The sequence below is a fragment of the Anguilla anguilla genome, chromosome 5 (assembly GCF_013347855.1).
Source record: "Anguilla anguilla isolate fAngAng1 chromosome 5, fAngAng1.pri, whole genome shotgun sequence".
Taxonomy (NCBI): Eukaryota; Metazoa; Chordata; class Actinopteri; order Anguilliformes; family Anguillidae; genus Anguilla; species Anguilla anguilla.
In genome coordinates, this window is record NC_049205.1 from 3,429,604 (window position 1) to 3,448,110 (window position 18,507).

The 18,507-nt window shown below is 44.5% G+C and overlaps 1 protein-coding gene across 7 annotated transcripts in view; it reads right to left on the reverse strand.

Moving 5' to 3' along the window:
* The window catches only part of LOC118227811 (lysine-specific demethylase 4C-like), a 108,453-nt gene that overhangs the window by 20,281 nt on the left and 69,665 nt on the right, over positions 1–18,507 (reverse strand). For all 7 annotated transcript variants that reach the window (XM_035418740.1, XM_035418738.1, XM_035418741.1 and 4 more), the window contains 3 exons: positions 16,237–16,313; positions 14,551–14,606; positions 12,992–13,100 (listed from right to left, as the gene is read on the reverse strand). In XM_035418740.1, coding sequence (XP_035274631.1) covers positions 12,992–13,100; positions 14,551–14,606; positions 16,237–16,313 — 242 coding nt within the window. The remainder of the gene's footprint in view (positions 1–12,991; positions 13,101–14,550; positions 14,607–16,236; positions 16,314–18,507) is intronic.

Consider the following 18,507-nt stretch of genomic DNA (forward strand, 5'->3'; position numbering starts at 1 on the left):
GCTGCTGCTGCTGCTGCTGCTGATCCTTATCTAAGCACCACAGTGACACTTCCTAATTGACTGTGTGTGTGTTTATTGACAGGCAGCTGAAGACTGTCCCCTTCTGAAGACACTCCAGAGAGATCAGCTGATCAGCGTAACTCCTCACATAAAAGTGCTTAACAAAAAAGGTTTACTGGAAACTGTTATTACATTAAAATTATAGATAAATGGCCCATTATTGTCTATTTTTGGCAAATTGTGGGCATTATTCATAAAGATTAATGGCAGTTTTTCTGCATCGATAAAGGCTGAGCAGTGGTTAGCATTTAGCAGGTGCTCTTATCCAGAGTGACTTGCACAGATTTCATTCTTTTACATGCAATCCATTTAAAAAAAAAAAAATCAATTAAAACGTTGACAACAGAATGACAAATTATTGAGTGGACTTTCGAAATTGCATGAACACATCAGCAGTTACGGGCAATTCAGAAATTATGAGCACATGTAGATCCATACACACATATATGGAATTAGGCTATGGGCTCCCATTTTGACAGAATTCATTCAGTCAGTTCACCGCACAACGCTCTGTTCTTTTCGTGAGGTTCTGGGCTTTTGTTTCTCGGTGTGACCCAAGGGCCCCCGCGCTTTAGAGACAACGCACCGCGACACCGCCGCGATTCATCATCGAGACGACGGGAAATCCAACACACCGACAGCCCGCTTACCTGAGGCTGACGAACGCTCGGGCGGGCGCCATTAAACTCCCCGCTCCCGCGCCCGACACCGCAAGGCGACGCGAGGCCCCACCCATCATGGCCGACTCCCGTCCAAACACGGCCCCCCTCAACACATCCACAGCGAAGTGAAGAACAGCAAATGCTCTTTTAACGGCTGAAATCCAGATGAACCCCCATAATGCAAGAAAACTTAGAACATTAAATTCTGTGAACTAACTAACTAACATGTATTTCTGGAGTGTGGCTTGTGGCTGAACCTTCCAGGGCTCAGTGAACTGGCTCAAACAGAGGTCCATCCCCGAGCCACTGCTGCTGCTCTTGCCACTGAACGCACTGACGAGCCAGGCTTTTACGCACCGGCACATGAAGCAATTTGATCCAGAAGAAAAAAATGCATTAAATTGAAGTCGATCTTTCTCTCATCGCATGCTTTGGACATGTGTGTGGGGGGGGGGGGGGGGGGGGGGGCTTCAGAATAAGGCCTTTGCCTGATTTTCTAGGTTTTTCAAGGCTCACGCTGATCCCCATTTGCCGCTGTTCCCTGATCTCAGATAAGGAGCTCGGCTCAATTCCGCGGCGGCAGCGGGAAGAAGGCCATCCCGGAAAGACTTCACACTCATAAATAGCCCGCCATAAATATCATTAATGTTTCATGCCTGCGATGACTTGAAGTGCTTGGAATTAACTCACCGAGTGCTGTGAATTGCCGTAAATGTATTTTTTTATTTAACCTTTATTCACCCAGGGTAGGTTCACTGAGCACGGATGCTCTTTTGCAGGAACACCCTGCTTCACACTCATACGCATTCACACCTGGGAGCTGCCCAGTACAGCCACAATCCTCTATTGTTGGCCACTGCGCAGCTCCAGCGGAAATGGAAACAACGCGTGCAACGCTGGACCGCACGCATGCAGGCGCACACACATGCAAAAAAACACAACTCCACTACATCAATGGAGAAAAAAAATCAGCTTCTATTTTTTGTGCAACTGAGTCGCAGGTTCCAGGATATTGTTTTGAAGAGCAAAAAAAAAGGGTTTCTGTGGAGACCTTTTTCCATCTATAAAAAATAAAAAAAATAGAAAAGTTCCCAAAACAAATAAATTTCGCCTGTTGGCTTATTGTAATTGAATGTGCTGGTCTGAAGACAACTGCTGTTTCAGGACCGGTACGGGTTCTGCGGTAAGCTCAGATCACACTCGAGATACGCTACTGTACAACTGCCCAGGATCGAAGCTGACACACGTACTGAAATCAACCCACCTGGCAAAACATAACCACTGCCAGTGGTTCTCAAAAAAGTGCACAGAGTTGCAGGACATCCCATCTGAATTTGATCGAGACTTTTTTTAAAATTAATGTACTGACTCGCCCTTCTCCCTGTTGAAATAGCGGTAGTGTCACGTTTCACTCTTGTTACTGCACTTGGAGGATATTAGCCTTTTTTTAACCTCAGCTACCATAAGTTGTTTGAATGAGGGCTGTGCGGGCAGCAGCCAGCATTCATCAAGGCCGTGATCCAGCATGCTTGATTCTGGAGGACATTCTGATTAAAACAGAAGCGCAAATACATTTGTTAGATTTTTTTACATTTTTTTTTAAAAAGCTAATTTATGTGTGCAACAAAATTCTTGTTCATCAGAATGCGAGAACAGGTCACTGTAAACGCTGACATTCATTAAAACGGGTCACAAAACAAGACCCCACAAAAGTAATTTCCTGTTTGCCATTTATGATTGTACACCCCCATAATGCTTCAGCATCCTTTCATAAATCAAAAACGCACATTCTGTGAACATCAGTACACCACCGCACATTTGTGGAGCTTCCTAAGTTTGGCGAAGTACCAAACAAAAGGGTCAAACTGCAGATCGCTATGAACTCATAAATCGCTGACTAAAGAGATGACACCAGGGCTCTTAGGGTTGTTACACATCCAGACACACAGCTGCTGACAGTGTGGGGCTTCTGTTCAAAATCTCGAGAAGCTTTATGCCAAGATTCCGCGTTCCCATTGGACAAAAGTTCATATTTCCACCCTCAGAAAATCCACCATGGTGTCTCCACACTTAGCTGCTTTAGGAAAATAAACTGAAGCTGCTACTAAAAAATAAATCACATCTGGTTCATAGGGGTAAAAAGGAAAAACAAAAACTGTATTATGCTATTGCACCCAGTGTTCACGTATCTCTGTTTAAATATCTGCATGTGTGTCAAGGCACCACGTTGGGCAGGGGACGTGTTATGATGTGACACACAGCAAACGCGGGGGATTACGATGACTGATGTGGGGCAATGGTCCGCAAAATGAACTCGGGCAAAACACAGCTTCCAGTTTCGCGTTACGCACATTAGCATCGATGGCAGTCGAGAAAAAAAATAAAAAGAAGAAAGATCAAGCCTCAACGCCAGCGGCCACAGAAGAGGCGGTGTTGTGGTTTCACCTGAGAAGAGGGAGAGGGCAGTCCAATAGATCGTTATCCCGTGTTTAAAAAAAAAAAATTCTTTACACGGGAGGAGTCAGACAGCATGACCTTTGCCCTTTGACCTTTACCGAGAGAAGCAGCGCCCCAGTCCAACCTTCAGTGCAGAAGCTGTGTTCCACACGTGCACAGCTCACATCCCTGACTCACGTATATCTGCACATTAATCTCATTGTGGTTGGGGGGGGGGGGGGGGGGGGTGGGGGGGGGGGTGCGGTGAGCCTCGCTCTCTTGTCATGGGGCGGCTCGGTAAAACAAACGGGCGGCGAGGGGCGGAGTCTCGCGGTTTTTGCGACGACCCAGGCCTACAGGAAGTAGCGAGGGAAGTAGCCGAGATCTTTTGTTTCCACGGCGGCAGACCTCCGCTTCGACCCGCGGTTTTGGCCGCCACCGCCCAGGCACCGCGATCGCTGAAGGGTCGGGATCAACAGCAGTGCGAACTGGGAAGGGACGCCGGCACGCAATGAGCTGGGGGGGGTTTGGAGAGGAGATGTGATCATTGTTTCCCTCAGAGCGGGAAAACCACGACAGACCGCTACGCAGAAAATGTATTTGAAGGGCCGCCACCAATAACAGAGGAGAGCCTTTGTCTTCAGCCAATCACGTCCTTTAACTAAACTTTCTTTACAAAACCACATGAACCCCGTCGACCTCGCCTGGTAGAAAAGCGCAACGCGCGGCATGTTGTATGATGTCATCGGGCCCAGTTTGTGGTTTCAGTTCACCCGCGGCGCGGCAGAACTTCATGTTCCCGCTCTCTTTATGTTCTTCAGTGAGTCAGTGCCACCAACTGAGTTTTCTGTGTATAAATACGACTAAAGAACGATACATTGTGGAGAACAACAGCTAAAGTAAAAATAGCGTCACTGCGCTATCCTAAACATGTTGCCGTTGCACGTTAACACACTACCACGGTAGAATGAAGCACAATTATTTACATCTATCATATTTCATTTTTTTAAAATATTAACCCTATAAGGCAGGGGTCCTCAGTCTTATCCAGAAAGGGTCAGTATGGGCGCAGGCTTTTTTGCCTCAGCCAACAAGTAACACACCTGATTCTTGTAATCAAAAGGTCAAAAAATCAAACATGTGGTTAGAATGTTTGTAACTGAGTATTCTAATGCTGATGTCACAATCACTGCTGGTGACTGAAAGCAATGGAGTTCTAGAACACTGACTTCTGGAAAAAAAAAATTGTATTCCAGAAAACCTACTCTTGAAAGGGTTCATTAAAAAAATGATACTGGGCAGTGTGAGAGTATGAAATGCTGTAAGAAGATGAGGAACAGTAGGCATTATAAGCAGAACGGGGAGGGGAGAAATGGTGGTACAGGGTTCAGGTTTGGGCACAGGCAGGCACAGCTGTAGGGTCCTGCCTGGCCTGTAGCTTCAGGCTCATTGTGATGTTCATGAGGTGTGAGCCACCAATCAGACAGAAAAGGCCGGGTGCTGAAATGAAGAATTATCCCAGGTTCTGGCGGACTCAAACCCGCACGCCACCACCATATATTACCCACAAACCCACAGCCCCCAACACCACGCCAAGGAGCGTAATGACCAAAAAACTGATACACAGCCAAAACTGTCACAGGAGATGTACAACTGAAATGGGTTCAATTAATCTTATAAATGGCCATTTCCGGAAGATCAGACAGACTTGTGCAGCATTTAATAAATTAACAGGAAAAAAAAGAAAAAAAAGAAAAAGAAAAATTAATTCTGCTGTCCCTGTCCAAAAGAAGAACTGCATTGTACGAGAGTGCCACAGCATGACGTTGATATGACAGGTGACGTGTCTATATTTTAAAATTAATAACATTAACTTCATGCTTTTACATTTCATTATAGTCGACCATGAACTTCCTTTATCTTTCATGGCAGTGCTCCATGTAGCAAAATCAAACTATCAATCATCAGTATTGCTCTCACCCAAATGAATGGTGACAAAGCGGCACTAGAAAAAAAGTGTGTTTCATTAGAATTCCTACCATGATCCTTACCAGTTACTTCAATCAAAATTAAAAGGCTGGTATTCAATCCGAATAATCAGTCATTTTGGCTTACCAGTAAATGTAATCTTTTCCTTTGCCAACTCATTTGGTAAGTTTGTTTTTCATGATCTCTGAACTAAATAAATAAATGCCTGGTCTGCACTCTCCAAACACCTCACCTTAATTGCAAGGCGAACAATTTTCAGAGAAACTTTCAATTGCAGTAAGACTTAAGGGTTTTCCCAGAGCGTGTTTGATCAACATAAAACACCTGCATTTTCAAAGGAAATGTTATGAGCACAAGACAAAAATGCGAGTACAAGACAAAGAATCAGCTTAATCACAATCTGCTTGCCTTTCCTCTGCCTCTCTCAAGCACTTATGTGTATTTCTGTTGAATTATAGGACTCCTACTACAACACATTCTAGTTGTTAATTACAATCATTTTTTTCATACGTACTAGCAATGGATAGATTGATATCGCATTCTGTTCATTTTTGCTTTTCCATGGCTGTTTACAGGCCATGGAAAAGCAAAGAGGTAGAGACTAGTGCCTCCCGTTGCTATTGCCAGGAGGCTTGGCTTACAGAAAAACATGACAACATGGTATATTAAAAAAAATGGTGTCCAAAAAAAAAAAAAAAAAGTTTGTTCTTTCGGTTAAGCATTTAAATGAGCATGTTGGGTTTTGAAATAGCTACAGTAAGTAAATACATGAATTCATCAGAACAGAGACTCTGTCGTGAATAACGGCACTTTAGAGAGGAGATGTGACAGTTCACGGACCACTGGAGCAGGAAAACCCACCATGCAGCTCTCCCTGAAAAACGTACGGCTGTGTCAGCTACCTGTAAATACACTGCGGCAAACATTTATTGACAATTATTACCAGGAACATGTGTGTTGTAAGGTAACAGTGTGAGCAAACGTGCATTATATACTAATAGTCTGAGCTTGTCAAACATCCTGCTGGATGCTGGATTGGGGCGAACGTCTATCTCTCCAGCCGAATGCGTGGAAGTGGAACGAGGCTGGCTCCAACGCAAGCTAACGCAACGCGAACTAATAAAACGCACCCGTCCATTGTTCAGGCTAAAGGCAAACTTTGAAGGCCAATGTTGACATGTTTCTGGAGGGAAAAGGTGTGAGCGTTGGGCCGTGTACGGGGGGGGGGACAGAGAGGGAGAGAGTATTTTTTGGCCGTGCTGACTGACTGTGGGACGGGGTCGGACTCAGGAGGGGGGGGGGGGGGAATCTCTGGACTGCAGAGATAGCGGCCTGGCCGCCGGTCTCTCTGCTCCCAGAACCACGGCGCAATTAAGCGCTGATCCACACCTCCGATCTCGCACCGCACACCTTTTTTGGGACGAGGCGACGGGCCAATGAGGCGACGAACACACACACACACACACACACACACACAGACACACCCAGACACACACACACACACACACACACCTTACACCATTCCCCCTCCCCCCTCCCCCCTCCCGAAACCCAGCCCGCAAGAGAGAGATTTCAGAATGTGCTCGGAGCTCCATCTCTACACCCGAGTCATGTGCTGAGATCGCTCTCCGTCCCCTGAATTATCAGTCCTCAAGGCTTATTTGAGGACAGCCTGGTGCTCCAGCACGTGCCCCCCCCCCCCCCGCCTCCCAAACCCACCCCCCCATCCGGTCCCCTTTGACTCCACCCACGCAGCAGGCATGGCGAGACCCAGCAGCCGAAACTAAAAAGGACTCCATTTTAAATCTCTGACACACGCCCCCCCTAAGGGTGCCATGTTCTCGCAGTGCTGTCACTTCATAATTTCTTTTTTTTTTTTTCATGAGCAAAGGAAGTTTCTACACTTTTGGTTTCTATAACTCTGCCGGTGTCACTGAAATGCCTGTTGGCCACATCTAAAAAAAAAACAAAATCAAAAAGAGTTCAAGGCAGTGCTTCCTTGCCTGTGTTTTCGGTGCCTCTTGCCAAAATATTGTCGTGAACTCATTTTTTCCATGTTGAAACTCAATTTTAGGGGTGAAGAAATATTCCCGTTGTTATCTTTATTTTCATTCTTGTCAGGGTAGCATAAAATCCACCATGGTAACTAACATAAAGATCAATTCTGGAGGACCACACTGCCAAAAAAAGAAAAGCCCACTAGGTATAACTACTCAATTTACAAGCATAATGTACGGGCAAACATTTCGCCTCAGGCGGACAACACAAGAAAATTCAACTGCCGGAACAAATCAAACAGTGGCACTCACAGAATTCCATCAGCTAAGGGGCTGTGGAAAAAGTGCACATATTTTTGAAAAGAGATACTACCCATGGTCCCTGTGTAGCTCAGGGGCTGTGGAAAAATGGGCACATTTTTTTAAAAAAGAGATGCTACCTGCTGTCCCTGTGAGAAACACACACCCAACACATCGTGGAGAAAAAAAGGAAAATGAATTTAAAGAGAATGCAGGGCCAATCAAAGCTCTGTTACACAAAGGTTACCGAACTTGATCTTATAGTCGTGGGACCAGCACTGCTATACTGAGGGGTAATTAAGACACAGACTGTGAGAACAGAGAAGACGACTGTGCCTTGAAGTCCTCAGAAATAATACTCAGAATATCGTTTTCCTCCCAACCCATGATTAAAACATTCAGCTTGATTTCGGAGCTGAGACAGACATATATTCCACAGGCCCTGTTTGTCTGGAGAAGTCTACCAATTAACCCAACCCATTCCCTGATGAAACCAGGACAGGCACTGGTCTGTTTCTCCATACAAACCACATACAAAACACCTTGTTCTCTGATCTGGAACACACATCCAGTAATGTACCTTACAGACCTTAAAAAACCGAGCTCAGAATCTTAGTGACATCCCTATATAGTTCTTTCATCCTCTCTCGCCTCTTCGTCCTCCTCCTCCTCCTCTCCAGCAGCGCGTAATGCTGCGGTAATGTTACCGTCCCATCCGGCTCAGATCTCGCCCGACGGACACGCCTCCAATCCAGCTGGTAAATTTTCCTTTTTTTACGAAATGATGTTTTCCCCGAAAAAAAAAAAAAAAAAAAAAACCCTGGCCGGCTTCAGTCGTCAAACATAAATGAGCAGCCAGCAGGGGTCTCTGAGCTCCACTGACGTTTCGAAGCCTAATTTCCGGCTTTCATCTGGTTTCACAGGACAGGGGCGAGGGTGGGGGGTGGGGGGGGGGGGGGGGAGAAGCCCATTCTGATTTACAAGCTGACAGCGCTGAAAAAAACAGCTTTTTTCATTTTCATTTACGCACCAAACAAACAAATGATGTCGCCACCCAGGTAAGTGTATCGTACAGAATTCAGTGTGCTGGCAATTTGGTACATTTTATTTTTGGACAAGCTTATTACATGCATTAAATTATTCACTGTATTTTTTTTTTTTTTTTAATGAATTAAAAAAAAAAAATAAACGAAAAAAAAGACTGTCTCCAGAGTTGAATTAGGATTTGCTTATTTATCAGTCCGAACCCAAAATCACAGGGTATTCAGTGTGTAACATCACACTCAATAGTTGGGCTGAATGGCCTGTTCTTGTCTGATCACTATTTCTTATGCTCTTATGAATAATCATAGGATCTGGCGATTGCTGTATTCTATGGAAACAGGTATAACGCATCACTTTTGTGCACTACCGGTGTTGTTGAGTGGATAAGGCAGCACTTCTTTCTCTGTATGGCGGGATAACGTGTGGCATCCCACAAGCCATTGTGTCGTTCTGGTTTTATAACCCCTTCCCGCAGAAGACAATGGGGGGTGTAAGCACAGACAGCCTTTTGTAAATGGTAAATTACTGGTTTGGTTTCTTACTTTTTCAGGCCCAGCTAATTAGCCAGAAGGATTCTACATTTTCATTCATACTTGCTCAATACAATCTGACAGCCATAGTGCTGGGGAAATGATACAGCCACCCACGCGATTACCAACCACCACACTTGTCTGGCATGTATTGTGCATTGGTTATTATCTTTGTTGTTCATTGAAAAAAAAACAAAAAAAAAAAACAAAGATGGCCGCCCAAATACTTTTATACAACAATTGCGCACAGAAGCAAGCACTGCTAATGGGAAAAAAAAAACATGCTGAGGGTCTGAATGCATGACTGCTAATAGGGACGTGAAGCGGAAATCCTGATAAATGGCATTTCCGGGATACTGCTACATGCTATGCTAGCGCATTTCACATGCTACACTAGCGCATTTCACATGCTACACTAGCGCATTTCACATGCTATGCTAGCGCATTTCATCATAAACGACAACAGCGACAACTTTACATAAGCAAGTGAAGCATTGAATCGTTCTGCGACCACAACATTACAAGGCTCCAGATCGTCAGCAAAGCGATCGATAAGCAGCTTTTCATTCATTTTTATAACATCTCATATTGCGAGCGAACGGAGGTCAGATTTGTGTACCAAATACAACAACAAGAACGATGTGGCAGCCCTGACTACATTAGACGCACTGACAATCAACTTGAGTCATTAGAGCACCAGAACCTGCAGGCACTGGGTCGTGCAATACAACGTACATCAACGCCACTGTAATACGGAAGAAACATCTCAACACGTTTCTATACATTCCAAAGCATCCACGAACCATCACCAAAGCCCACAAAGAAGACTCGTACAGGAAGACAGCGAGCAGGACGAAGCGAGCCGTCCACTCAGCAAGCAGGCCGAGACAAGACTCCCCACCCCCCCCCCTTTTCCAATCAGGTCAGAACCGGCTTGTGTCACTTTAACAGCAAATTTCCTCTGCTTAAGAAAGAAAAAAAAATCTTTCAGCTCCGTGGTTTCAATAGCGGGCTTTAGCCTTCACATGCAGAACTGCAGCCTGGAGGCTTTCCAAATAAACACGCTGAACATTCTGCTGCCGAATTTATGCCGGACTCATTAAGCCTCCTCTGTCAATATAGCACATAGTGGTGTGATAAATAGGCTCTCCAGATCCTCTTCAAGCTGTTAATTGCAGTATTACATGGCATCTTGATTGCAATAAATATGCACAACCGGTCTCCGGCACCAATGATGAATTCCCTTAGGGGCTGACGCATATCTTTTTGCTGCCTCTCTCGCTCTCTCTCTCTCTTTCTCTCCCTCTCTCTCTCTCTCTCAGTCTCTCTGTTTCTGACTGAATAGTGCTTCTTTAAGACATCAAGCTAAATTGCCAGCTATCCGCCCGCTTTTCAAGTCGCCGACAGGTCCGAGAGAGAGGGCGAATTGGCCGTTACATTGCACGGGAGGGAGGTGCGCGAAAGTGGGCAAGAGCACCAAACACCCCCACCCCCCCCCCACCCCCCCCCACCCCACCCCCCCAGACCGCCCCCCATCCTTCGGGGGTGCAGGCCCCGTCCTCATGAAGACGTCGGGGGAAAATGAGGCTGACAGCCGGGCAGCATTAGTATTCTCACACCGCCGGCGCGGCGGCGCGTTCCTGCAGAACGGAGCGCGGCGTTCGCGGCGGCTGCCGAGCCCGATAGCGGCGCGCGGCGCGCGGCTCGCGGCTGACACCTCCACGGCCTGCCGTCTGTTTATCTGCGCGGCGGGATCCGCGGCGACTTAGAGAGGGCGGCCATGTTAAACCGCCCTGACGGTGCAGCTAAACCTGACAAAACCTGCCAGCCACACAGAGATGACAGGGCAAATAGACACTGTGTGTGTGTGTGTGTGTGTATAGCCAGGGAAATGCAGTGCTTTTGTATCCACAGGTAAGCACACTGATGGTATATAGACAGGTAAACACCCCGCTGTTATACGAGCAGGTAAACAGACTACTTTTATATGAGCAGCTTAACACACTGTTTTTATATGGGCAGGTAAACACACTACTTTTATACACACAGGTAAACACCCTGCTGTTATACGAGCAGGTTAACACACTACTTTTATATGAGCAGCTTAACACACTGTTTTTATATGGGCAGGTAAACACACTGTTTTTATATGGGCAGGTAAACACACTGTTTTTATATGGGCAGGTAAACACACTGATTTTATATGAGCAGGTAAACACACTGCTGTTATATGTGTTCTTTATAACACACAGGGAGTTTTAATTTATTTATTTTTTATTTTTTATTGCAGCAGCTTCCTCCGGCTGGCTTTGTGGCGCATTATACTGGGTTACACTGTAAAGCCCATTGTGGCAAATCCCCTGAAAATGCACTATATGAATAGCGTGTGATTGATGCTGTGCCTGCCCCAGAAATACTCTGGAGCAACAACGGCGTGGCGGACCCCATGCAGGAAGAGGAAACGGCATCTGGCCGCGCGTGACTTCCAGGTGGTCGTTATGGCGACTGACGTGGCGGTGAAAAACAGGGATTTTGTATTTGCAGGCATGCTTGGATGACAACGCTGGAGAACTACATGATGAAAAGCGAGTATACCATGCATATTGCTGGGCGGGGGGCGGGGGGGAGGGGTCTTGCCGCAAGGTTCCTAACAAAATATCAATTGTGCTTTTTTGACAGCTTTTTACAAACGCACAAACCTGAACATTATCGACCTGAAAATGTTATTACATCAATCCGAATGAACCGCTGGAATTTCAGTCAGTACAAGTGGCAGTGATCACGTCAGGCTCAATAGAGTGCACAAAGGCCCGCACAAACTGCTAGAAGCAGCCTCACTGGCTTTTAAAAACTGAAATATATGAGAGGTGGAGCGAAAGATGATGTACACTATATCGTGCGGAAGGATCATCGGTTTAAGTTCACCACACAAACTTCACTTAGCCGCTCATTTCCCTGTCAATGTGACAGCGGGCATGAATGGGACTTGTTGGTTCATTACATTTCCGCGTGAGTTAGCGCCCGCAACGCTTCCTATTCAGCACGTATCTCTTTCCAAAACCCCCCAAAATACTTCACATTTTTTCCAGCCCCTGTTAAGGGGGCGTCAAACAGACACTATTTTCCCTCGAGTCACAATAAGCTATAAACACACTGCGTGCCTCCTCGCTGATAGCAAACCTTTCCCTCCACAATACAAAATGGCCGTTTTCCCACTCGATATGGGCTCTCAGTACAGGACTTCACACCGCGTGCTGCGCACAGCACTTTCACGTTCACGTTTATAAAAAATTTAAAAATCAGACATTCGGTCGAAAAACGGACGATGTTCTCGTTCTGTCACTCAGTCGCGTTTCCGTGGTTTAATTCACAGCGGCGTTTCGGCGAGCGTGCGAGTCCTCCACGTCTCCAAAGGCAACGTTTCACTCCTCTTCTACAGCGGCGGCCCGGCCTACAGGAGCGGCGTCTGTCGGCGCTTTGTAATGGACTGCATTTATATAGCGCTTTTATCAAAAGCACTTTACAATTGATGCCTCTCATTCGCCAGAGCAGTTAGGGGTTAGGTGTCTTGCTCAAGGACACTTCGACACGCCCAGGGCGGGGTTAGAACCGGCAACCCTCCGACTGCCAGACAGTCGGTCTTACCTCCTGAGATATGTCGCCCCTTTGTCTCCCGAGCGTCTGCCGACGGGGGGGGCTCGCTCGTTATGCAAATCGCGCCTCGGTCTCCGCCAACCAGAAATGAGAGGGGACTTAATTACAGCCCTGTCGCACGCGTCCTCTGACTCGTTCATTTCACAGAATGTTAATTATTATCACGATTATTTAATTGATTAGTTTGGGCTTTTTTTTCCCCACAAGGGTGTTGGCGGTAATACCCCTCCACCCAACACCACCCTCCCCTCCCCCGTGCGTCCATGGCGAGGCAAAGGGGGGAAGGGGGGTGGTGGTTTGGGGGGACACTGTGACTCACCAGTTTGTACCTCTGAGGGGGGATTCCGCTGATGTCGATGGGGTCCCGCTCTTCTTCGTTCCCGAACCTCACCTCCGGGATGGCCACCGCGCACATGACGTGGGCCCACCTGCGGAACAGTGAGCGCGCCCTTAGCAACCTGCATCACCGCGTAGCTAGCATTAACATTAGCGCTGAAGCTGTTAGCGTCCGGGCAAAGAAAGAATGGGGAAGACATACAGGGCCGCACGAGAGTCGGCCCTGTATTTAAACTCCCTCCCTCTCTCCCCCTCCATTATTATATATATATTTTTTTTTTTTTTTAACTGTTGAACAATCAGGTGTACTTATTGCATTAACAGTCCTTCTGTGCAGCTCAGGCAGGGGATCAACTCCATTTGAAGGCATTGAATGGTGCTTGCAGTATTTCCTCCTAGATGAAGCCCGTCTCATGACAGCAGGCAGTGGTAAAATCTCACTGCTACATATTTACATAACAGCTTCCACAGTTTCTCTTTCATAACGTAACCAAATGTGCACACATATCCAAGTATGCATAAAGCCGCAGGGGGTAGCCGGAACATTCCGACGAACGCCCAAAAAAAGAGGCTCAGCTTGTGTGACAGATTCGGTGTCAAATTAAAATTTGAAATGAAACCGGGCGGGCGACTTCACGAGAAATTACTGCGGCACGCTTGTCACAAACGCACCTCCAACTCGGCTGCAAATTCTCCACCGAACGGTAAAGAGAGGCTTTTTAGTTTAGCGTGTCTGATCTACACTTTGATCGCCAAACTGACAGATGGTCAATCTGTACAAACATCTTTTTCTCTCTCTCTCTTTATCTCTCTCTCTCTCTCTCTCTCTACCCCTCTGCTCTTCCACTCCCCATCTCTCCCTCCATCTCTCTATCCCCCATTTCTTTCTCTCTTTCTCCCCATTTCTCTCCCTCCGCCTTCTCCCTCTCTCTCGATCTCTCTCTTGCTGTTGGCAATCTTCTGCTCACCTCAAGATTTAGGGGATATGTTTTTTTAAATTTCTGCACATATTTTCCCCCAATTTTATAATATTTTTGGCATTTTTGAAGGACGGGGACCTCAATTTCAACCTCACCCGTAATTCAATGGCCACATAATCTGTTATTTTGAAAGCCATACGTTTTAATCCCTGCCTTTTTCAATGGCCATGTTGTGGTATGGACTTGCCTCTGTCTCAAATCTCGTACACTAATGAGATATTCACCTAATTTGTATTCTCATTTTAGGGCCAGGCAGCAATAAGGCTTGTTCTGTGTTTTGGTTTGGCTGTTCCAGTGTTCCGGATAAATACTGTTATTTTGCTTAATAGTTTGGTTTACTGTGATTTGTGTTTGTGAAGCAGTGCTGGTCTGACGTGTGTTATTGTTATCTCTTGCTTGCTCGCTCTTTCTTTCTCTCTTGCTCTCTCTCTTTTTCCCTCTCTCTCTCTCTCTTTCCCCCTCTCTCTCTCCCTCCCTCCTTCCCTCTCTCTGTATCTCTCTCCCTTCCTCTCTCCCTCCCTCCCTCCCCCTCCATTAAATTGTCATGTCTATAGAACCTTACTTGTTGTCGGTGGTTTGTTTCAGAGCACCACCCCTGAGATTACACAGGCAGCAGTCCTGAGTTGAAGAAACAAGGGGAAAAAAATTGTTAAAAGTTATTAAAACAGTCAATACCACCATTTATCTGTGTAAACAGGTGCCAGGAAGGGTGTGTCTGTGTGAAGAGCAAGAGTGGGCTTTGCAAAGCACCACTCTCCTCAACTGTGGCACAGTAAAGATGCTTCCACTTGAATGGACACCAAGAAAACTCTGATGCACTAATTAAAGCATACAGAGCTGCAGTTACGAGAAACCAAGATGGAAGAATTTTATTTTTAATAATACTACAAAAAAGTGCAAAATACTTAATTTCCATCCAAAAAAAAACTCCTAAAAAATAAGCCTAGAAATGTCCTGAGTCACTACATAATTAATATCCGTATGACAATTTTGTTAAAACCACATTATGGCAGTTTGTTATATTCTCTTAGTAGGGTCTGTTTTAATATTCTGTACTCCGTCCCTCCTCAGCGAACCGCCATCGCGACTTACATCTGCTGAGGTCGCGCCCCGGGCACTAATTAAAGCTCGTTAAAAAGGAGAAACAAAACACTGCGACTAAATAATATCAACGGGCCATTTTCATTTTGCGAATTCCTCTGTTTCTGCTTTCGTTTTGGTTTTTTGTTTTTGCTTATGGAATAAAAAGAGGAAGAAAAAAGGTGATGCGTATCAACGTATGCCTTCTCTGCCTCCATGAAATATTTAAGATGCGTTCTCTCTCCAGATTGCACACATAACAGCTCATTTTGTGCGAATTACAAAAGAAACCGCAATTTATTCTTTCACTACTGATAAACAGATTTTTTTTCCTATCTGTTAATATGGCATTTGCCTTTGGTGTATTATTGTATAATTTATATAAATGAATAAAAAAATGTTTTTCTCCCTACAATAATCAGAAATCAAAACTGGTTTTACGTGCAATTACAGGAAATTACAATAAACGTGGCAGGTAATTAACTATTTACTAAAAAACATAAACATCCGCTCATTGCTGAGCCAGTAATTGCCAGTCTTCCATTTAAAAAAGAACATGCGTCAGACATGCATATATTTATAGACAAATTTATATTACGATAATGAAGGTAATTTTGTTTTATTTCAACAGAAGCCCTACAGGTGTCAACAGCATGAATAAAATTAATATAAATGCAGTTTGCAATCAGATCTGAGTGATGTTTGCAATACTTGTAATAACAGCCACGGAGAAAGATCGCACTATAAATATGACACATTTCATAGTTTACATTAATTTTCTCTCTGATCATAAGACACATTATGAAGTGACTCATTAGACGTACTGTTATTGTTTCACAGTGAAACTAACAACTTGTATTTGTGCTGTGAATCCGACAAACAAGCGTGTTAATTATACTTAAGAAAAAAAAATAAAAATAAAACAAAACAGAATATATATCTTACATAGTTAGGTCCTTCCGTTCCCATTTATAGATCAGCATTGTAAAAATCAGGGGGATATTATGTTCACTCCCTGACAAGACCAAACACCTTCATTCCAGGGACAGAATCAAAGACAATCAAAGACAGTCACATGACATTCACCCGATTGGATCTTGGATCGTTAAATCCTCGATCGCCGAATCTTCTTCTATACATGGAATTAAAAGTTAAAAAGGTCACTTACAGCGGCCGTGTCTCCATTCGCACATCGATCACATGACCAGTTGTCACTGACGTCTTGCGCAGGAACGCCATAGCAACCTGCAGACACCAAAACCAATCAGCGAGGCATCAAGCTTTGCACATCCCCTTATTTAAAAAAAAAAAGTTGAATTTTTAGATTGACTTCTAATACTGTTTAGAAACATAAAGACCGTAAAACAACATTCTGTACAGTAACTGGAAATTAAACTTAGTACTTAACAGATATTTTGGTTATGAATTACAGTCCATTTGTCACCGATGCTATACAAATATGGCATGTCCATCACATCTCATTGACACAGTCATGTACCGTTATTTTTAATTAATTTAAGCAGTTGTAGCAAGGGTTTATTAAACACTAAATGCACTGTAAAGCAATTTACCTTGAATTAATCAGGAACTGCCTAGTTTGGGCCATCTGTACATAATTTATATACAGCTTTCTGCATATTTACAGCCATAGTGTAGAATCACATTCCTGGAGGGCTGTATTTGTTGATAGGGTTCTGTTTACGTAAATTACCCAGGCTCAAGCAGCTAATTAGCTCTATGCCCCAACACAGGTCTGTTTGTAGATCAGACCACAGTGGGTTGCACTATCACCTCACATCAAGAAGGTCCTTGGTTTGAATGAGTTCGCATGTTCTCCCTGCATCTGCGTGGGTTTCCTCCGGATACTCCCGTTTCCTCCCACAGCCCAAAGACATGCAGGATAACGGGCTAACTGGAGAGTCCAAACTGCCCGGAGGTGCTAGTGCGTGAGTGAGTGAGTGGCCTGCGACGGACTGGTGACCTGTCCAGGGTGCACTCCAGACTATCGCCCAATGCATTCTGGGACAGGCTCCATCCCACCTGACCAGTAATAAGTGGGTAAAATAATGGACAAATGGACACCAGAGCAGTCTTCAGCTGTCATTAATATAAACATAAGTAAAGTGTCAGTTCACCTAAGCGACCGGGCTACTTAAATAATTAAGGGCAAAATTTAGCATGAAATCATGAAACAGATGCGGCCCTCTAGGAAAGGGGTTTTACACAAAGCAACACTCATTATTAGCTGTCCCACAGTGCTTTCAGCTATTCAAAGAAAATACTGTTTTTTTGGGAACGCCTTCACTTTTTTTTCATATAAAATTTGCGTCAATGCAGCCTGATAATTTTAGCATTCAAATTGGATTCATTCCAGTGTGAAAGTTATTGATTTCACTTCTTAATTTTAATCAGAAACCCAATTAAATCTTCACCTGGAGCAGCGAGCCAAGCCCCCTGGACCGGTAAATATTCAGTAGCTATTCAGAGCCGAACTCTCCCGTATTCACGGGGTAAAACCCTTAAATTTGCTCAATATTTCGGTTACTGCCAAATGAATGCTCCACACAACACAATATTCTGCTTTACAATTAATACACATTTTTGCTTAGGGTTACCGAATTTGCATTATTCATGCAGTTATCAGGCATTGCATCTGACAACAAACTGAGGGAACGAATAGACCAGGGAAGTGTTTGCTTTTTTTATTGAAATATTGTCAAAAGTAAAACAAACAAAAAAAACTTTATTTGTAGAAGCCCTAATGTGAAAGGCGTGGTCAGAATGGTAGCTCATACAAGGACAATACTGGCATATTAAGTTCCTCATTGCACACTGACAATAATCTTGGGAGAAGTACATAGAATATAGGTGATGCTTCCTACTTAAATGCCCTTTTGGTCATAAAGCAGAACGGCAGCTATGGTTAGTGTAAAGACCATGCCTGTGTTTATAGATATTTACAAAATAAATGTTTTAGCTAGCGGTCTGTAGGTGAAAGGTCAGGACCTCAAACTTAAAATCCATAACACAAGTTTAACAGGTGGTACAGAATGACTCACACAAATATACAATCGACTCACAGGTCAACTCAGCAACCGACGCAACTGAAACAGATCGCTTCTGAAAGGACTTTAATTATCAGGCTAAGCGAGCCAGTTATGTGGGTTTTGGTTATTTTTACAAATTTAAAAAAACTAAACAGCATCCATGTAGCTTGGGACTATGCTTATTAATGGAAAGTCCTGAAAACAACTGATAAAAAAAACCTTGAGTGTTTAGGGCAGTGAAAGAATACCAGTTTTTCCACCAAAGAACGTAATCCCTCAATTGTAATTTTACACATTTGGCAGAAGTAAAAACTTTTTACTGGGATTATCAATTCATACCACAGTGGTGTTACTGTATTATTGTTTTAAGTAGTCAAAAATAACCAACTATA